Here is a 20,131-nt window from a genome sequence, read left to right on the forward strand (position 1 = left end):
ATAGCCTTGGGATTCCTCTCTTGTATAAGCAATATTGCATTGTCGAACTCTACTCTACTTGGGTAGAAAAATGACCAAACACTTGTGTTACTATTGGTACAATGATCGGCTCAAATCATTGCCCCCTGGTGGCTTTGTTTTTATCGAAGATGCTTGTGTTTACTTCAAATGGGAGAGAGGGGATATTATTCAACCCTTTTGGAGAGAATCTTTTGGAGGTCTATGTCTCCCATGGCAGCCACTATGTGAGTTTGTGGGTTGCTATCATTCTGCTTCGCGTGTGGTGGAACTGCAATCGTTTGAGCAGTTATTAGTCCCTAATGGTTATTTTGTATTCAGGGTTCACGAAGCAGTTAAAGCGGTTGTTTTCATTTTTTTAAATTTAACACATAAAAGATAAAAGGAAGAAGATGAGATGGATAAAAAAATAATAATAATAAAAGGAAGAAGAAGAAGAAGAAGAGACTGAGAGTGAGGGATAAAAAGAAACGGGAAGAAAGAAGAAAGAAAAGTGGGGGAGATGAAAAGATGAATCTAGCAGAAAAATAAAAGGTTACATTGAAAAGATGGAAAACACGCCTTGTTGTCAATTTTGGGACAACAAAAGAACAATATTTGTTTTGTGTTTTTTTATGGTATAAAGTAAACAACACAATGAAAAGATGTAACGGAGCTGGGCTTGGAGTTGGTGAAAGTTGAGCTTCAACTTAGTTGAAATTCGGCTTGGATATGGCTCAAGTATATATATCTCAATAAATAATTATATTTATATTTAATTCGGTCCACCTTGATTAACTACGGTTTTGGAGGAGATAAAACCGGATTTGAAACCGATCTGAACTGGTTCGGTTTAATTTAAAATTTTTTTGTTGACTTTTATTCAACTCGGTTGTTGCCCCTTTTTTTTCAATTCGGATCGGCTCGGTTTTGTGGTTCTCCGGTTCTTATGCCCATTCTGAGCATAATTGCTTCCTGGTTTTGACTGCTTCTGCGAGACTAAAATTGTCATCATCATCAGTGCAGCCATTGCAGGCTGGCTGCAAGAGAGGGTTATTAGAATTAAAGTGAATACCTCGCAGACGCAGACAAACTGCAGATTTTCAATCAAGAAGTAGAATTAGAACTTGACATGGAAAACAAGGTTTTAATTCAGTACAACCACACGGATCCCTGCTCATTTGCGCGTTGGACTACCAAGTACTTACCTCCATCCCTCTTTTTTGCCTTTTTTTATTTTCTTTTTTTGTTAAATTTAATTATTTTTTTTAAATATGGGTTTTGGCAGGGAATGCTTCCAGTTCATGTCTGCCAGGCCATGGCAACAAGTTATGGATTTTTATTCGGATGTGGTGAAGGACCGCAAGCCCTTATCAGCGTTGTTGGGCAAAGCTTGTTTGAGTAAGAGTAACATTTACAATAGGCTAGAGAGTCTACCGCCATCTCAAGATAAGGGTGGGAGGTGGGCACGACTAACATTCAAGATTGTTGTTTCGTATCATGGTGGTTCCTTTGATGGCTGGCAAAGGCAGCCAGGCCTCAACACTGTTCAAAGGTGCTAGCTTTGACAATCTTTGATGCTTTTTTGTACCTTGCAAAATTGCCCATGTGGCTTTAACTGTGGTTTTGTTCTTTGTTCAAGTGTTTACGATGTTTGCTCTTGTGTTGGCACTTGCAGTGTGGTGGAAAAATCTCTGGGAAAATTTGTTGATGAGAGGAAAGCGCAGATGCTGAAAGACAAAGGTTTGCCATTAGAAGGCGCTGCTCTTGTTGCCGGACGCACTGACAAAGGAGTGACTGCCGTTCATCAAGTTTGTTCTTTTTGTATGTTACAACCTCATTCATTGTAACTTATTTGTTTTAGTTTGAAAAAGATCTGCTCAGGAAGTTCTCTGGCAGTTGGTTCATACTTGTCATAAAGGAAAAGAATAGTAAAAGAAAGTGAACCACCAACTCCCTTGCTGAAATAGAGTTGGTTTTAATTCTTGATATTGATGTCATCTGGGGTTGTATAAGGCTAATTGTTTATGCTTTTGCTAGAACAATTTTTCTAAGCATGAGTGATCCTTTTGTTTGCATCATTTAAAAATGAGTCTAAATCAATTAGATAGCTTATATGTGTTTCACATTCTTTTGCGCTAACATATATGCATAATATTTCCTCCATTTTCCTTGAAGCTGTCATTGTTTATGTACTTGCTACTGGGTGTTTGGTATTAATTTTTCTATGACAATTGTATTTTTCATTTATGCCTGATGTACGGTAGTCTTCTCCAGTGTTTCTCCATTTTTCGATTCTGCCAACTGGCGCATTGGGGGTTTGCAAATTTCTAACATTGCTCCATTTGTCTTTTTTAGATACTTGGAGAAAGGATGTCAAATCTCAAGATATTACAGATGCCATCAATAGTGCAGCACCAGGAAAACTCAGGGTCGTATCAGTTACTGAGGTGATGTTTTGTTCAGATTTTCCTACAAATCACTAGGTTCAAAGTGAAATCCACTAATCATATTTTGGTTGCTTCAATTCTTTTAGCAAGTTGACCTTGTTATCATTGCTGCATCAGATCTTTATCTTCTGCATAATGTCTATATTTATTTCTTTACTTTTAATTTTAGTACTCTGATAGCTAGTCTGTCTTACTGTAGGTATCACGTGCCTTCCATCCAAATTTTACTGCCAAATGGAGGCATTATTTATATATATTTCCATTTAATGATGAGGAGGACATGGAGCAAAGTAATCAGAGTGGAGAGAATGTTCAAAATTTTAAGAGTCAAGAGAATTATCATGAGCATAAAAATGGATGTGATCAATGCAATGAAGCAAATGTTGGGAACTTAGTTATCAACGATAACGAAGACCTTGAAACTCTGAAACCTCGGGAATTCACCGTAAGCAGGGTGAACCAACTTTTACAGAAACTAGAAGGAAAGTTATTATCGTATAAGATGTTTGCACGTGATACCAAACCATCCAGAAATGAGTAAGAATTAAGATTCGATTTGCCATCGGTACTTGGAGGCGTATCATTTTTCAGATTATAGTTTTGACTGTTCCTTCGCAACTCCAATTTGCATAATCTTGGCCTTGCTCTTTCAGTGGCCCTAATTTGTATTATTTGGTAACCACTGGTGCATGCACTGCCTTTGACTAGTTTGGTCAAGACCATATTAATTGTCATCCTCTCATCTTGTCATGCACTGGTGTAAGCTTTTGTTTTTCAGAATTCTTATTGTTTCTGTTTGTTTACTTATGTTTCATGCCACATGGCCATGGCACAATCCTCAGTTCATTTGTTTCATTGTGTGTATATTTATACTGCTCAGGATAACAGAAATAGTGAAGCAATTTTGATGAGATTGAAGTTCATTATAATTTGCATTGGCTTGATTCTATATAGAGGAAAAATGGAAAGGATTATAATGAGTTCTCATGTGTATCCAGCCAGATATATCTCCTGTAATCATCCCAATCCAACTTCCCAACCCGATATATAGGTGCCTGGGAATGACTAGTCTTGTGTAGAAATGGATGGCAGAGGTTCAAATGCTATTTCACTGTCTAGGGTCTTTCGAATCAATCATGATTTCATACACAAGGAAATAACTTTGCTAGCTGAATATCCCCTTAATATTTCCTATCGAAATAATATCCCTTTAATATTGACTTGCCTTAGCAGAGGGAAGTTGTTCTTCCATGTTCTAACAGTATCTGTTTGTCTTTTCAGGGGTCCGCCAACAGAGTGTTTTCTCTACCATGCTCGAGCAAAAGAATCCAAACTACCATGTTCAGTATGAGTTTGCTGCTATTACTAGTCTTGCAAATCTTGTCTCTTCTGTTTATATTTTCCTTCTGTGATTTAGGTTTTTTAAGTTCACATCTATTGTGTAGGATGGGACTCAATTATTTAGTTTCTGCACCCATATACACATGAGACTGACACGAGTAATCATGTTCACTGATGGGAATAACGCATGCCATAATTTTGGACCTCAATTGCCTCCCTCTCCCAATAATATCGATGGGAATTTGGATGGACAAAGCGTACATGAATAAACTGAATCAGAAAAACCGAAAAAAAATCATATGAGGGCCTAGCCTCAGGAAGTAAATTCTTGGAAAATTTTCAGTATCATCTCGCAGTTTCTAGTCCTCAAACTTTCCACTATGTGAGGACAGGCTTTGAAAGCGTTCTAACCACTTCTTGCCCTAAATAATAAATATCTTATACCTTAAAGGCATGAGTACTTGTGTCCATAAATGTGTGCTTATAATTTATAGTTAGATTGCAGGATTTATCTGAATATAATGTTTAGAACATATTGGATTAAGCACAACGTACGTGGTTACTTTCCCTTTTCGTTTGAATTGGCTGAATTATACATTAAAATGATGTGAAATTGTTCCAAACTATTGTTTAGGTGAGCACAAAATGCTCTTGGCCGTGCCTTGCCTGCAATGGATTTGATATTTTATTTGCAGAAATTTCATAACTCTAATTATATGAGCTTCAGGCTCAAATATTAAATCTTTTGTTGTCAATGTAGTGATCCAGCAAAATGTGTACCTACCCACGAGTGTATATGAATTACTAATGGCACTGTGGTTATGTGTAGGAGCATGAGAAAGGAAGAAGGGTTATGTGTATTGAACTTGTTGCTAATCGATTCTTACGCAGGGTAATAAATTTACTTGATATAATTGAAGCACGATTAAAAAAAAAAAGTTTCATTTTTATTTAATGTCTCGTTTGGTTGGTGGGTTTCCATTTGGTTCTTGCAATATTAGCATCGTTGAATGTCCTCTTGAGATCATTGCCAGATTTTACTAATCCTGCTGGTAATCTTATGGTCTTTTAGATATATTGCATTTCCACCAACTTCTATGGGGTACTTCGTAGCCAAAATTAACAAAAGAAAAAAATTGGGGGTTACAATTTTCTGCAGATGGTTCGGGTTCTTGTGGCAACCTCAATAAGGGAAGCGGCTGCAGGTGCAGATGAGGATGCATTGCTAAAGCTGATGGATGCTACATGCAGACGTGCCACTGCTCCCCCAGCACCCCCTGATGGTTTATGTCTTGTTGATGTGGGTTATGAAGAATTTGATCCACAAGATTGCCTCATCTTGAAAGAGTGAATGTACAGTGACATTCATGCAGAGGTAGCTTCCGATCTTTAAAGTGAATATGACAAAGCAAACACATTAAACAATGATAAACCCTTGTTTTGATATTAGGTGGAAATGCAAGTCATCCGATGGATCTCAACCTATCCAAAGCACTTATTTTTTCACATGTAACTCCTTGCCGCTGAAATTTTTACAGAAATGTCAAATTTTGTTGTGAGGGCTATTCCAGTTTAATTCTTGTGATACTGTCTGAACTGAAATCAAGTCAGTTGTGTTTAGTAAGAGAAGAAATGAAGTTGCTTATTGTTCTAACACCCATTGGGTTCTTGCATTATATTCATATGTCAAAATCCAGTTTGGCCGTAGTTTGCAAATTCTTTGAGTTCAGGTCCGATGCCTAAAATCTTATGTCGTTTTCATCCAAGAGTGAAAGGAATAGTAGGGTTTGATGTGAGTGGGGCTAATGTAAGTTTTGTTTAGCAGATTATGTGTTAGTCTCTCATTTATTCAAATTTGAGCCCACTCGACCTCAATTGTCATTTATCCAAATTTGAGCTCTGCTGTGAACTCATGTCATTTATTCGAATCTGAGCCCATTCGGCCTCATCTAATTAGAACAAGCAAGTCTTTCGACCCAAGAAATAAAAATAAAAAAATAAAAAACCTGATTTATTTTTTCAGAAGACATGAAAAACTACCAGGGCTGGGCATAGCTATAGCTATGATTCCCACAAGGATCATACTTTCTTGGTGGGTTATACCCCTCGCTTCTCTCCGAGGGGACTTCCTTCTTTACTTTTCCCATTAAGACTGATATGTCTACTGACGAGTCTCTAGTTTTATTGTGTTTTAATTACCTTCCTGTCATATTATTTCAAATCCCTCCATCGGCAATTCCATCAATTTCGGTCATGCCTTGATTAACTCTATCAACATCGTCAATTCCATCAAATCTTTGTCATGCCTTGACTAACTCCATCAACATCATCAATTCCATCAAATCACTGTCATGCCTTGAATTCTCCTTTTTTGTTTGTTGCCAAATCTGTCATGCGTTGATTAACTTCCATCATACCCTAATTTTCTCCTTTATTATTATTTTGGTGGAAACTTTTCTCCTTGATTATTGTTATTGTATTTTCCTTTCTTAGTCACATCTCACATGCATAATTTCTGTAACTTTGGTGCTTTGCACCCTATGAAATACACAATTAATATTATTAAATTCCTTTTTTAATTAACCTTTTTTGGTTACCTATAGAATCATCAGATACATCACACACCATAGAAAGAAGGTGTAGTGAACAGAAATTAAAAGGGGTTGATTCTAGAGTATTTTCCTTGTCTGGATAGATTTCTAGTGCGATTTTTTGTCATGTTTTTAGAGAAGTCAATGTAGTGGTACATAGATTAGTTCGTTTTGCTTTGTCGGCATTCAATTCGAGGACACTTTTATCTTTCCAGTAAATCACCAATTGTTTGAAGAAAAACAAAAATAAAATGAAAGAGTTGAAAGGGGGCTGATAGATAATCAATCTCATGCTCAAATTTTTCAAAGGTGGACCGGATAATTCTCATGCAAATACACACATAACCCATGTTGCACAAAATTACAGGAATTAAGGGAAAGACTTTGTCAACTTTTAGACAACCCCATTTCCCCAATGATCCCTCCCCATTTGACCCTTGTAAACAGCCTTTCCAAACTTCTATTCTTAGCCTCTTTCTCATCTCCTCTTTCTCTCTCATCACTCACTCTTTCCCCTCTCTTTCTCAATGCCATCAAAATTAACCACTATCAACCTTCAAATCCTTCTTCACCCGCACCCTGACTCAATTTTTGCAGCGCAGCCCCCTCTAAAAGGGCGCACACGCTGCCCCTACTTGTGCGTGTACGTACAACCCTATTATGCTACGTACCTACACCACCATTATGGAACACCATCAACAACAACAACAACGTAACAAGAAGAACATCATGGTAATGATGATGCTTCGGGCATCATCGTTGTCTCGTACCATGATCCTGTTCTTCGTTATCGTGTTGTTGAATGTTCGTGTTGCCTCTTCTGCTGGGGCTTCTGATAGCGAAACCCTCCTCAAGTTCAAGGACTCCTTGAAGAACACGGATGGATTGACCAATTGGAAAAGTTCATCCATTCCATGCCAAGGAGCAACGTCGAATTGGGTTGGAATTCGTTGCGATGGAAAAGGGAGAGTTTGGGGTCTGCAGCTTGAGAAAATGGGGCTCAATGGTGACATCAATGTGGACATACTCAAGGACCTGCCTGACTTACGAACCATAAGCTTTATGAAGAACAACTTTGATGGTCCCATGCCTGACTTGAGGAAACTTACTGCCTTAAAAACTGTCTACTTGTCCGATAACAAATTCTCCGGGGCCATTCCTCCCGATTGGTTCGCGGGAATGTCTTCGTTGAAGAAGATTCACTTGGCGAATAATCAGTTTACAGGGGAGATTCCTAGGTCGTTGACAGGTTTGGACAAGCTGGTGGAGCTGAGTCTTGAAAATAACAAATTTAAAGGCAAAATACCAGATTTTAGGCAGCCCGCCGGGTTCACAACCTTTAATGTGTCTAACAACAAATTGGAGGGTGAGATCCCGGAAGGCCTTCGAAAATTGGATGCAAGCTCCTTCGCTGGTGAGTCATAAGTTCTCTCTCTCTCTCTCTCTCTCTCTCTCTCTCTCTCTCTCTCTCTTAAGATCCCCTGAAACAATTAATAGAAGAAATTAAAGGCTCGTGTATTCTGCTAACTGCGTTTATAATGCATTTCCCTCTCCTTTCGCTCAAGAACCAAACAAAGGGTGGTTCTTTTTTTTTTTTTTTTTTCCACATCTTTCTTATTCAACCAAAAGTAGAAAAGCGAGAGTCGTGGATTAAGTTACATAAAGAAAAGTCAGGCGTGTCCTTCCTTCTCAGCATCCTTCTCTTAGCTTATGAAATGCCTATTTGGGGTGTTACATCAAACACAAACACCTTTCCCCCCTAAGGAGAACTTACAGGTTGGTGAGGTAGGGTGGGAAACGGGATAGGATTACGATAGTTTAAATCGTAAAGCATTGGAGTCACACTGCATCTTCAAGATTAATGACATGAGGAGTTTAAGAATCTGCATTAAAAAAACTTCCTCTCCTAGCTACCTCAAACATTAATTGATGAATTAGGTTATAAGCCTCTTTTTAAGCAAACCAAACTCATAGAGTGCACATAGACAACAAAATTTTGTTCTTTAAAGAAGTTGAAAATTAACAGTTTGCCACCTGAATATGCAGGTAATGAAGATCTATGTGGAGGGACATTAAAAGCTTGCCCCTCAAAGAAGCCCGCAACCTGGAGTATCGTGGTGGTTGTGATCATCGTGATAGTAGCACTCGCAGCCATTGCTATTGCAGCGTTCTTCATCCTCAGACGCCGCAACAAAGCATCTGAATCATCAATAGAGGATCCACCGCCATCAACAGTAACTGTCCAGAACAGATCAGTTCGAAACGAACCAGAGCAACAAGCAAGTGCTCCAGGCTCACCCGAAAACTTGAATGGGAGAGAAGTAAGTGGAAAGCAAAATAAGGCTGATCAGAGCTTGAAGCTTTCCTTTGTGAGAGATGACAGGGAGAGGTTTGATATGCAAGACTTGCTGAGAGCCTCGGCCGAGGTGTTGGGCAGTGGTTGTTTTGGGTCTTCTTACAAGGCTGCTTTGCTGAGTGGACCAGTGATGGTTGTGAAGAGGTATAAGCAGATGAACAATGTAGGAAAAGAGGATTTCCAAGAGCATATGAGAAGGATAGGGAGATTGGCACATCCTAATTTGCTTCCACTTGTGGCTTATTATTATAAGAAGGAAGAGAAGCTCTTGATTTCTGACCATGTTCAAAAGGGTAGCTTGGCTGTTCATCTTCATGGTAAGTTCCTTTTTAAACATATAGATGCATTGCACGATCATATTCTCTATACTAGTTGTTCTACAAATAAGTTGATGCATCCTATTATTTTAATAATAAAACTATTTGTATACTGCATTTTAATACATGATGCATTCGTATGGGTGGATTTTGTCTCGATTGGGGATGTGGTTTATAATGTGGTCCGTATAGTATTGCTCCTATAGTAATTTGCATGTTTAATGTTCATATATGGTTATGGACAGTCTTACATTTGTGTCTTATAGTTGTATCATGCCCTTCCCCTTTTCCCTTTCCCCTCTCCCATAAGCAATATCACACAATTTTTGGGTATGTTAAGTATACATCAATTGGTTTTGACATAATTAAAGATCATATATTCTGACTATATTGTAAATCACATCTCTAATGGAAGTGAAACTAATAATATCCGATACAAATGAAAATCACTTACAATTCGTGGATGTGTTATATCTAGTGTTTTTTGATAAGATACACATATTTTGGGATATGAGTTTATGCATGGTAAAAATATACATTTGCAAATTAAATGGAAATCGAAAACACTTTGATTGAAGTAATGCCTAATCAATAGTTACTTGGTGTTATTTGCACTTTCTCATCAGGACACCAAACCGTAGGCCAACCAAGCTTAGACTGGCAAACCCGTTTGAAGATTGTCAAAGGAGTAGCCCAGGGGTTACGCTATCTCTACCATGAGCTTCCCAGCCTAGTTGCACCACACGGCCATCTCAAATCCTCAAATGTCCTTCTCAACGAGTCCTACGAGCCCCTCCTCACTGACTACGGCCTCATCCCAGTGGTGAACCAAGAGCATGCTCACACCCTCATGGTGGCCTACAAGTCCCCAGAGTTCATGCAAAGCAAGCGCATCACGAAGAAGACTGATGTGTGGGGCTTCGGCGTGCTGATCTTGGAGATCTTAACTGGGAAGTTGCCCACCAACTTTTTGCAGCATGGGAAGGCAAGTGAGGAGGACTTGGCGAGCTGGGTCAACTCGGTGCCTCAGGACGAGTGGTTCAGTCAGGTGTTTGATAGAGATATGGGGGCAGGCAAGAATAGTGAGGGGGAGATGCTCAAGCTCTTGAACATTGGGTTGGGTTGTTGTGAAGGGGAGGTGGAGAAGAGATGGGATTTGAAAGAGGTTGTGGAGAGGATTGAAGAGGTGAAAGAGAGAGATAACAATCATGGCGATGAAGATTTTTTATCTTCTTGTGCTAGCGAAGGCGACATGACGAAGATTGTTGGTTGATGATATCATCAAAAATAGTTTTCTTTCTCCTTCGCCATGATCAATCTCTTGATCTGTATCTCCGTCCCAAATCCCCCAGGATGAGAGACAACAATGAACTGCTTGTCTATAAGATTTGGCTTTATATGCAAGCTCTCTAGGTTTAAACAAGTACTATATTTATATTTCATAACATATATAAATTGATTCTAATAACCATTAGTCATCTAATATTAATCAGATCCTTACAAGCCCATAAACATTTTATGAAAAAAGTATAGACACATAAAATATTCCTAAGCAAATAGAATTTGCCTTTCACATGTTTCAAATTGCGAAGTTTTCCCTAAAAACAGCAATATAAATAAATAAATGTACAATTCTAATTCTTCCAATTATATTGACTATAACCCCTACCTAATGAAAAAGTAAAAATGAATCATATATAGTTTGATAAAAATGATCATTAACGTGGATTAGGCCAGTTGTCTAAGGTAATATGCTCGTCCTCTTGCACCCGAGTTCAATCCCCCCTCCCCGATATTAGAGTAGTTTAGCACTTAAAGCACTCTTTTTTGAAGAGAATGTTTTTTTCTATAGTTTGATTCTTGAAGTGTTTCTCCTTAACAGTTGTCAATTTCTCTCTCAATACTAACATAAATTAAGTAAAATCACTACTAATGTCGTTTGATCCTAATAATTAGGAGAACTCTGATTCTTATACAACAGGGCCATAAAAATGAATTCTCTTGATCAGTCATTGAACAATATACTAATGTCGTTTTTTCTTCTTCTTCTTTTCATTGTTCTTCAACTTCTTGGATTGCATGGGAGGCTTCTCTAACGTAACGGTACGTACCGAAGACTTTGATTAACTTTGTTGATAGACTTGGTTAATATTAGAAATGTTAACCAACGGGTCGTTTTGGCATGCATCTTCTCTAGTTAGGGTCAAAGTTAATTCTAATTAATTAACTTTCCGCTAATCATGCTGCCTGCATATATCATCTATGGGGGTTAGCTCGGAACCGAATTAATGTTTGTTTTAATTAGCTTCTAGTAGGTTTAATCAATTACTTCCATGGCCCTTAAGAATGTGAGCGGTTTAAGAGTAGAGAAGGGAGAGACACAGAGACACAGAGACACAGAGCTTTTCATTAAATTTCCTATTTTTCTAATTGAAAGGTTCTGATTTTTTATTTTTTGTAAAAATTTATTTATGTTGTCGTGTCTGCATGTTTGATGAAGAAGAAGTTATCTCTGAATTCGAGAGTTGAGGAGGAGGAGGGATCAAGGAGGGAGAGAATGTCGAATATTGTTGATAATGGAAATCATCAAGGCGTAAGGACAATAGCAGTGGCCGTAGACGAGGGCATTGCCAGCCAAAATGCTTTGAAATGGGCTGTTAATCATCTTCTCTATGGATCTACCCGTCATACTCCTATCAAGCTTCTCCATGTTATTAACCCTTCTAATTCCAAAAATACCCCCCATGCAACTGGTATCTCTCTCTCTCTCTCTCTCTCTCTCTCTCTCTCTCTCTCTCTCTCATATATATGATGCGTGATAAATAACTATTTGTCTAGGTGTTGTATCATATCTCTAATAGGAGGAGAAATTCTTTGGTCCAACAAGATCACCTCACTCATTCGCCCATAGACATACACAAGACCAAATTCTTTGTTTATGTTTTCAGCCGGACGAGTGCGGTGGTCTCACCAGACCAAATAATTTGTCCTCTAATAGACGCATGACTCACATGTCTCACATAAGTGTAGTGAGTTTCGTATGTTGAGATGGTACAAATTGTAGTATTTTTTCAAGCATGATTGAAACATTTTGGTTTCTGGGGTGGCATGGGAACAACGCAATTAATGAAGGGCAAGCTCATGAAGCTCAAAACATGGACTTCATGCTTCCATTTCGGTGCTATTGTACTCGCAAACGAGTGAGTTCATTTCTTAACTTGGAATTTTTTTTTTAATGCAAGAAGCTAGCTATATTGAATGATTTGGAATCATAATAAGTAGATCATGTGGTTGATTGATTTGTGCAACTAATTAATATTATTAGGTACAATGTGAGACTGTTGTGCTGGAGGATCAAGATGTGGCCGAGGCATTACTTGACTACATCTCCCGCAATGGCATTGAGTTTATTGTTCTTGGTGCTACCGCTACATCCAGGATTGGGTTTTCTAGGTATACATATAAACACATATATACACGTTTTCTCTTATCAGGACGTCCAGAATTTCTTATCATATGGACGCCATTGTTTCTTTCAGTTTTCCTCTCTGCTTTCCTCCCTGTCTTTTGTACTCATATGCTTCAACGAGCAGCAGTGGGTATAGAAAACAAGCTTTAGATGTAAGAAATATAGCTGCAACAATGGCGTCCGTACGGTAAGAACATCTGGACATTCCAATAAGAGAACTGATATATGTATATATATGTGTGTGTGTGTGTGTGTGTTTCTGGGTTTCTGTGTGTTCAAACTCATCTGATGGTCAAAACATGTTGTTCAATCAGGCGTCTGTTCAAGGCATCTGAGTCTATTCCAGGCAGAGTCCTAAAGTTGGCACCACATTTCTGCTCTGTATACACCATCAAACAAGGTAGGGTATGCGAAGGGCGCGAAGCCTCTCGTCCTCTACCAAACATTCGAGCAGCTGATGAGAGGGCAGAAGAATCTAATCACGTGTAAGAAAGTGTCAATCTGATTCAGATTCACAACATGACAACGTAAATAAGCATCTAAGTGTGGTCGTCCGCATTCTGGACTGCACTCAAACTGCTGCTATGAATTTATCTTTTATTTATTTGACTCATTTATTGATTAATTGATTTGGTTGATGCATGTCATTCTCTAGAGGCAGAGCTCCAAGCAACAGAGCATATGATGAGGTCTCATTGCCTGACAATGACATCTCGCTTGGAAGACCAAGTACTGATAGCATATCTTTTTACCAAAATTTTGGGTCTGCTGATATGAGCCGAGTTCTTTCAGAATCCTCAAATTACTTGGAGAGTATTGCAAAACTAGAATCAGATTTCGGCAGTTTCGATTTGAACATTCCACATGAACTGTCATCAAATGCCCAAGGAATGCCATTCCTGTCACAGAAAGTATTGGTAAGTCATCTGAAAAAGGATATGAGTAAAAGTCAGACAACTAGAATCATTTGAATGTGGACTTAATTTGGACATGCATGTGAAAACTTGTACTTGCAGGATGAAATGGAAGATGAGATGAAAAGGCTTAGAGTGGAGCTGAAGCAAACGATGGACATGTACCATGCAGCCTGCAAAGAAGCAGTGGCAGCAAAACAGAAGGTCCTATCTACCCTAGAACCCTCTCTAATCTTCCTAGCTACTTAATGAGATAAACATTTCAATTAGGTTTTGCATTTCCCATCTAAAATTATTCACTTATGTGTTCACAGTCACTTAGTTTTACTCTCATGGTTTTAAGGATATATATAAATTCAACTCTTACCTTATAAGATTTTAGCAAAACAATTTATACAAGCATATGGTTTGAAGAAGCTCATCTGTTTTATCATTTGATTCATGTATTAGTTGTATTTGGTTTTCCATTTATTATTCTAAATTGAAGTGCTTTCATCTTATTCATTCAATACAGGCTATTGAGCTGGAAGAGTGGAAAATGAAAGAAGGGCAAAGACTAGAAGAGACACGACGTGCCCTAGAAGCAACTCTGGCAGCTATGGAGAAGGAAAGAGCCAACTCTAAGGCAACAATTTTGGCAGCTGATGGCGGAGCAGCTGAGCAGTTTGCTGACAAAGAGTTGCAAAGGACCATAAATGCGGATCAGATCTTCAAAGCTCTAAGAGAGGCTAATGATGAAGAGAAGAAAAGGGTTTTGGATGCTTTAGGCCAGTCTGATATAGTTTTCAAATACCAAAGCTTAGTTCATATTTTAGTTGTTTTATTTTTCTTTTCTTTGTACTATTCACTATTTTAGTGGTGAACTTGTTTCAACAAGATTTACAAGTGTTTTTCTTTGTTTATATGCAAGGAAACTAGTTAACCCTTTCAGCATTAATTATGTAGGCATTATGTATCTTTCTTTATTATTGAAGAAAAAGAAATCCCAGATCGTTGTCCTGAGTGGTCGAAAGATCGTTGTCCTGTATTTGATCTGTATTGAACCTTGAATTTTCTGGCTCATATCTTGAACATGACAAAAGGTTTTATAAGAATTTGGCTGCAATCAAATCTAGCAGCAAAATCTTAAAATTTCTTTTGAAGGCCAAAATATAATGAGGACATATGCGATTATATGGACTATGTTGTCAATCACATGTACATATTTTGCTCAACAAAAAATTACTCCACGTTTTAAAATTACCAAATTAAACTTACAGAATGACAGAATCATATCCAAACAAAAAGGAAAGAAAAGAAAAATTGGCAGCATCATAATAAATTTTATATGACTGTAACAACCTGGCTAGGACTGGTCAGTTTATATGTCACTATAAGAATGAGAGGCTCATCACGTCATGATAGGAAAAGTGTGGTTATTAATTTGTTAATTTTAATATATTATTATTAAGTTAAAAGTGATTATTGTTAGACAACCGCTATTTTACGAAAATCTTGATTGTCTAACATGGTATCGAAGCTCAATTGCAAAAAGCTGTTATGGTCAAAACCTGCAATCTTCATTCCCCAATTCTTTATGATTTACAAGATGCATCCTGGAGCTGTACTTATATGTTTTTCTCTAATTGCATTTTATCTGTTTCTCCACGTGTCGGAAGAGGCTACACGTAAGGGTGCGTCAAATATACATTGTTACCATTCTCCAACATTTTCGGCTTTTGGAGTTAGTGGTTGTCTAACAAATTAACAATTTCCATATGCCTTGCTAACGAAAAAATAAAGATGAATTTTGCTGACATTTCCTATCTCTCCTGGTCTACGCATGCAGTTGTGCAGCTGATTATCCATCCAAAAACTCCTGTATTAGAAAGTCAGCAAAAAATGACTCACCAGTCTTTGCTGTCAAAAAGGCCAGAACCATGCAACTGCCTCAAGAAGACTTCTAGATTTCTTGGGCTTTGATTTCAACTCTTCTAGATTTTCTGCTAGGACCTTTATGGGGCAAGTTTTTCTAATTTTGGAACAGGCAGTGGATTGAAGTTACAACTGCTCCCTCCATTGCATATATATTGGAAGCCTTATATCCTATAATGTACTTTGACGCCTATTCTATAATCAGAGAGAGAAACACATTAAGGGTGGTGAACGTAATTGGTTTTTGAGAGAATAACACAGCTTCTGTGGCAAGGCATTGCCGGTGAGTCATACGAGATCAAAACCTTCCGAGGAGAACATAAGAGGGTGCCAAGAATACTGAGGTTCTCCATTACTGATTTTTTTAATTCTAAGAGTCTCAGACATCCTTATCACGCTAGCTGGTTTCAGTTTCGGGGAGAGTTTTGAGGGTTGTAATTAATTCATTCACAGAAAGAGAAATGAGAAGAGGACAAGCACAAAACAGCGTAGATACGGTGGCAGTGGCAATAGACAAGGACAAATCAAGTCAATATGCTATCAAATGGACAGTTGAAAATATTCTCGCCAGGGGCCAAGCTCTCACACTGCTCCATGTTAAACACAGAACTGCAGTTTCCAGCCAAAGTATATATCAGTCAATCAATCTCTCTATCTATCATGATCTTAATTAAGATTATAATAATACCTTCGTTCTGCTTTCCTCATCTTATTTTGCAGCCAGGGGCATGGTTCCTATATCTGAAGTTACAGAGGAGGCTGCAAAAGCGCACAAAAGCCAACTTGAAGCTCAAGCCAATGAGTTGTTTCTACCGTTCCGCTGCTTTTGCGCAAAAAAGGATGTGAGTCGTACTTCTATATAATATCATTACTTTTGTTTGCCCAACGTAATTTCTTCTCCTTATAGTTTCATCTTTGCAACAGCTAAAATGCAATGAAGTCATAATTGAGGATACAAATACAGCAAAAGCACTGGTTAACTATGTTATCAATAATTCAATTGACATTTTGGTACTTGGCGCACCAGCAAGACACGGCCTTCTCAGGTAATTGGTTCTCAATCTAACCTTACCAATGAAGTAATCAGTGATTTAGTGTCATACCTTAGTTCGTGCTTCTTGGAAGACAACGATTAAGCATGCCTCCTAAATACATATCTATCTTGTAACAGATTCAGAACTACGGACGTTCCAAGCACCGTGTCAAAAGAGGCACCGGATTTCTGCACTGTGTATGTCATTGGCAAAGGAAAGGTCTCATCTATGCATTGTGCTACCAGAACATTGCCCCGTAAAGCTTCCTCACATAATCAAATACAGGACCAACCCAGCAAAGTTTTTGAATCAAATGACACATTCAATCGCAACCAGCAACCTAGAGGTTTGTTAGGTTGTGTTCCAGCCTCATGTTATATATATATAAAACTTGTTTTTCACCTCATATATCTGGTTTTTGTCATTACTCACTCAAGTTTCTTTGATCAATACAGCATCAGCGAGGACTAAGTATCCACCCCGTAGTATACTAGATGGCATTGAAATCAGGTAATCTCCGGTACACTGATTGTTTGGGAGACAAAACGTGTAGATAATGATGCCAAAAGCAATTAATCATGGAAGAGGTGTACATAGTGACTAGTTAGCTGCACTCCTTATTTTGTCTAATATATATACACACACACAAACACGTATGTTTATATGTATGTATCTATGTAGGTATGTATGCATGCTTGTTTGTATGTATCTTTGTATTTATCTATGTATATATGCATCCATATAAACAGTAGGCGACTTTTCATTTGGAAATGTTTGCCTATGCTCTCATTCAAGCATGCACTATCTGTACTGCCGGGCATAGCTCACCCAGGCATTCGCTAGATGAGGTTTCAGTTAAATGTGTTAAAAGGCTTCTAAATGGCTAGATATTTATGTGCAACAACTATAATACTGAAAAAGAGTATGTGAATGCACAATTAACGAAAGGACTAACCTAATAAAATATATGCAGGTCGCCATTCACAAGAGCAACAGCTTCAAATAACAAATCATATGAGCTCTCGTCAGAGACCGATATATCATTCGTGAGTAGTGGAAGGCCAAGTGTGGATAAATTGTTTCCTTCTTTCTACGATGGTCTGGAATCAGGACCTCGAAGTTCAATCAGCTCAGATATGGACACCATAAGCTCTACATCATCTTACTCAGGACACAAGTTCATTGACATGAACTCTTTACAACATGAACTCTCATCCTCCTCAATTGAAAGTGAAAATTCATGGTCATCACGGAATATGGTAAGACAATTTTTCTAGCATAGTAAACTTGAAGCACCACCAACCTTCAAGCTTTGGAGCTTTATCACTTTCGTTCAGAAATGTTTATCTGAGACAGCTCCCATAGTGTGCCTTCAACAATTGATACATTAAATGACCAATATTTGCCATTGGTTTGAGTAGTTTTAATGCCACGATTCATAAAGAGACGCATATTACAAAAACATACACACAGGAATGGTTCAGAATACTAATACTTAATTGCTAATAACAGGATGAAATGGAAGCTGAAATGAGGAGGCTCAGGCTAGAGCTCAAGCAAACGATGGACATGTACAGTACAGCCTGCAAGGAGGCACTCGCGGCAAAACAGAAGGTATTGATGCAATAGCTTTTTTCGAGCATAGACTAAAACAAAATTTTGGAATCAACCCTAAAATTTCAATTTTTGATAAAATCAACGACAAATGGTGAGTACACATTGATATATGTAATGAATCTATAGTACTATCCATGTAAGAACGGAAATTTTTTTTTTATCATTCTACCAAACAGTGTACATATGACCTCTCTTCACCTCACATTTTCACAATGCAGCCTAGAAAATCCCAAAAAAGGTTTGAGAATCATCATCTAGTAGGCCTAGTTGGTACAGTTAGTCCTGCATCTCTCTCTCTCTCTCCCTCTCTCTCTCTCTCTCACACACACACACACACACACACACACATATATATAGGGACACTTCTATATAGTGTCACATAGTGCATCTTATGCCTCTTACAATTCCTAAAGGTGCAAGCAGATGCAAGTGTATCTAGCAACAGCTGAAATAACAAAGCTACATGTTCTATACACAAAAAGAGATGAATTCATTTGGTGGAATATAAATCTTGGGTTTAGAACAACTATTCATCCATAAATTCTAATAACATATCATCACAGGCAATGGAACTTCAACAATGGAAATTGGAAGAAGAACGGAGATTACACGAGGCACGAATAGCTGAGGAAGCTGCATTGGCACTTGCAGATGAGCAGAAAATAAAATGTATGGCAGCCATGGAGGCTGCAGAATCAGCTCAAAGGATTGCATTACTGGAAGCACAGAAAAGGAGGAATGCAGAAATGAAAGCCCTTAGAGAAACTGAGAGGAAGAAGGCATTAGAAGCAAAAACATATGATTTCATGTACAGGAAATACACAATTGAGGAGATCGAAGTAGCAACAAATAATTTTTCAAACGTAAACAAGATTGGGGAAGGAGGCTATGGGCCAGTATACAGAGGTGAACTAGACCACACACCAGTGGCAATAAAAGTTCTATGTCCTGACGCAGCTCAAGGACGGTCACAGTTCCAGCAAGAGGTTGGTGACTTTGCTCATTATCAAACTTTAAGATTGAACTCTCACATTGTTGCCAAAACTGGGAACATGTTGTTTGAAAACAAAAGCAGACAGATCCAATGATTTTCTTATGATACTGAACGGGAACACGAGTATAAAAAATTACTTAAAAAACAAAAAGAGAGAATAGAAATACTTAAATAGATAAAAAGATAACTTCTCTGGTTTAAGAAGTTGCTCGGGCATCAAACAAAGGGTTGAATCAATTAGTTCTTCAAGTGATTTATTGTACATCTAAAAGTAGTTAATACAAATCCCCCAACCCTTTCAAGTTGTAACAGTTCAATTAGAAATGCTAGGATTATTGATATTTCTTACTCTCAAAGGCTAATAAGCTTCTTCTTTCTAAGCCATTTATATTGTTTGTGTCTTTCTGAGAAATATATCTGGCAACTCTTAACTATGCAGGTTCAAGTATTGAGTTGCATGCGCCATCCAAACATGGTTCTCCTTCTTGGAGCCTGCCCAGAGTATGGTTGCCTGGTCTATGAGTACATGGCTAATGGGAGCTTAGAAGACCGTCTCTTCCGGCGAGGTAACACCCCAGTTATTCCTTGGCAACTAAGGTTCCATATAGCTGCAGAAATTGGCACCGGCCTTTTGTTCCTTCATCATACCAAGCCAGAACCCCTTGTACACCGTGACCTGAAACCCGGAAACATTTTGCTAGACCATCACTATGTGAGCAAGATCAGTGATGTTGGTTTGGCCAGGCTAGTGCCTCCATCAGTAGCCGATTCAGTCACTCAATATCATATGACATCAACAGCCGGAACATTCTGTTATATAGACCCAGAGTATCAGCAAACTGGGATGCTTGGAATCAAATCTGATATCTACTCACTTGGGGTCATGTTTCTACAACTAATAACAGCCAAGCCACCAATGGGTTTGACTCATCATGTTCAGCGGGCTATGGAGAACGGGACTTTCCAAGAGATGCTTGACCCTGCTGTTCCTGACTGGCCAGTTGAGGAAGCCTTAAAGTTTGCCAAGATNGCTTTACAATGTGCCGAAATGAGGCGTAAAGACAGACCGGATCTTGGCAATGTTGTGCTNCCTGAGCTGAACAGATTGAGAAAACTAGCCGAAGATAACAAGACGTG

The 20,131-nt window shown here is 38.3% G+C and overlaps 4 protein-coding genes across 8 annotated transcripts in view; all 4 read left to right on the forward strand.

Moving 5' to 3' along the window:
- The first annotated feature begins 900 nt into the window (after nucleotides 1-900).
- LOC117614469 (tRNA pseudouridine synthase A) lies at nucleotides 901-5,448 on the forward strand. 5 transcript variants are annotated; one of them, XM_034343290.1, is made up of 9 exons: nucleotides 903-1,197; nucleotides 1,286-1,552; nucleotides 1,676-1,821; nucleotides 2,356-2,447; nucleotides 2,647-2,984; nucleotides 3,729-3,792; nucleotides 4,618-4,680; nucleotides 4,790-4,840; nucleotides 4,948-5,049. In XM_034343290.1, the coding sequence occupies exons 1-8, from the start codon at nucleotides 1,130-1,132 to the stop codon at nucleotides 4,796-4,798; spliced, it is 1,047 nt and encodes a 348-aa protein (XP_034199181.1). In that variant the 5' UTR covers nucleotides 903-1,129; the 3' UTR covers nucleotides 4,799-4,840; nucleotides 4,948-5,049. The 5 variants fall into 5 exon arrangements, 3 of the variants coding, with proteins under 3 accessions (XP_034199181.1, XP_034199180.1, XP_034199179.1); XM_034343288.1 differs by lacking the exon at nucleotides 4,790-4,840 and adding an exon at nucleotides 5,239-5,448 and having other exon boundaries at nucleotides 905-1,197; nucleotides 4,948-5,163; XM_034343289.1 differs by lacking the exon at nucleotides 4,948-5,049 and having other exon boundaries at nucleotides 4,790-4,907.
- Nucleotides 5,449-6,867: 1,419 nt separating this feature from the next.
- LOC117616244 (pollen receptor-like kinase 2) lies at nucleotides 6,868-10,523 on the forward strand. Its single transcript, XM_034345492.1, has 3 exons — nucleotides 6,868-7,793; nucleotides 8,426-9,052; nucleotides 9,679-10,523. The coding sequence occupies exons 1-3, from the start codon at nucleotides 7,040-7,042 to the stop codon at nucleotides 10,323-10,325; spliced, it is 2,028 nt and encodes a 675-aa protein (XP_034201383.1). The 5' UTR covers nucleotides 6,868-7,039; the 3' UTR covers nucleotides 10,326-10,523.
- Nucleotides 10,524-11,091: 568 nt separating this feature from the next.
- LOC117616251 lies at nucleotides 11,092-14,291 on the forward strand. The gene is made up of 8 exons (XM_034345499.1): nucleotides 11,092-11,155; nucleotides 11,556-11,805; nucleotides 12,185-12,252; nucleotides 12,378-12,505; nucleotides 12,836-13,006; nucleotides 13,177-13,438; nucleotides 13,538-13,639; nucleotides 13,950-14,291. The coding sequence occupies exons 1-8, from the start codon at nucleotides 11,132-11,134 to the stop codon at nucleotides 14,289-14,291; spliced, it is 1,347 nt and encodes a 448-aa protein (XP_034201390.1). The 5' UTR covers nucleotides 11,092-11,131.
- Nucleotides 14,292-15,810: 1,519 nt separating this feature from the next.
- LOC117616255 (U-box domain-containing protein 52-like) overlaps nucleotides 15,811-20,131 on the forward strand; it is a 4,595-nt gene continuing 274 nt past the window's right edge. The window contains exons 1-9 of the mRNA XM_034345504.1: nucleotides 15,811-15,976; nucleotides 16,070-16,191; nucleotides 16,274-16,395; nucleotides 16,521-16,729; nucleotides 16,839-16,893; nucleotides 17,357-17,642; nucleotides 17,896-17,997; nucleotides 18,564-18,986; nucleotides 19,434-20,128. Coding sequence (XP_034201395.1) covers nucleotides 15,811-15,976; nucleotides 16,070-16,191; nucleotides 16,274-16,395; nucleotides 16,521-16,729; nucleotides 16,839-16,893; nucleotides 17,357-17,642; nucleotides 17,896-17,997; nucleotides 18,564-18,986; nucleotides 19,434-20,128 — 2,180 coding nt within the window. The remainder of the gene's footprint in view (nucleotides 15,977-16,069; nucleotides 16,192-16,273; nucleotides 16,396-16,520; nucleotides 16,730-16,838; nucleotides 16,894-17,356; nucleotides 17,643-17,895; nucleotides 17,998-18,563; nucleotides 18,987-19,433; nucleotides 20,129-20,131) is intronic.

Source organism: Prunus dulcis, chromosome 1 (genome assembly GCF_902201215.1).
Source record: "Prunus dulcis chromosome 1, ALMONDv2, whole genome shotgun sequence".
Classification (NCBI taxonomy): Eukaryota; Viridiplantae; Streptophyta; class Magnoliopsida; order Rosales; family Rosaceae; genus Prunus; species Prunus dulcis.

What these genes read in the sequence shown, in the direction of transcription:
- LOC117614469 (XM_034343288.1), top strand. Translation starts at nt 1,130, where the DNA reads ATGGAAAACAAGGTTTTAATTCAGTACAACCACACGGATCCCTGCTCA. An exon ending in GGGTCGTATCAGTTACTGAG is followed by an intron (nt 2,448 to 2,646) that starts GTGATGTTTTGT and finishes GTCTTACTGTAG; the next exon opens with GTATCACGTGCCTTCCATCC. An exon ending in AATCCAAACTACCATGTTCA is followed by an intron (nt 3,793 to 4,617) that starts GTATGAGTTTGC and finishes GGTTATGTGTAG; the next exon opens with GAGCATGAGAAAGGAAGAAG.
- LOC117616251 (XM_034345499.1), top strand. Translation starts at nt 11,132, where the DNA reads ATGGGAGGCTTCTCTAACGTAACG. An exon ending in GAGGCTTCTCTAACGTAACG is followed by an intron (nt 11,156 to 11,555) that starts GTACGTACCGAA and finishes TTGATGAAGAAG; the next exon opens with AAGTTATCTCTGAATTCGAG. An exon ending in CAGTGGCAGCAAAACAGAAG is followed by an intron (nt 13,640 to 13,949) that starts GTCCTATCTACC and finishes CATTCAATACAG; the next exon opens with GCTATTGAGCTGGAAGAGTG.
- LOC117616244 (XM_034345492.1), top strand. Translation starts at nt 7,040, where the DNA reads ATGCTACGTACCTACACCACCATTATGGAACACCATCAACAACAACAA. An exon ending in GGATGCAAGCTCCTTCGCTG is followed by an intron (nt 7,794 to 8,425) that starts GTGAGTCATAAG and finishes CTGAATATGCAG; the next exon opens with GTAATGAAGATCTATGTGGA. An exon ending in CTTGGCTGTTCATCTTCATG is followed by an intron (nt 9,053 to 9,678) that starts GTAAGTTCCTTT and finishes CTTTCTCATCAG; the next exon opens with GACACCAAACCGTAGGCCAA.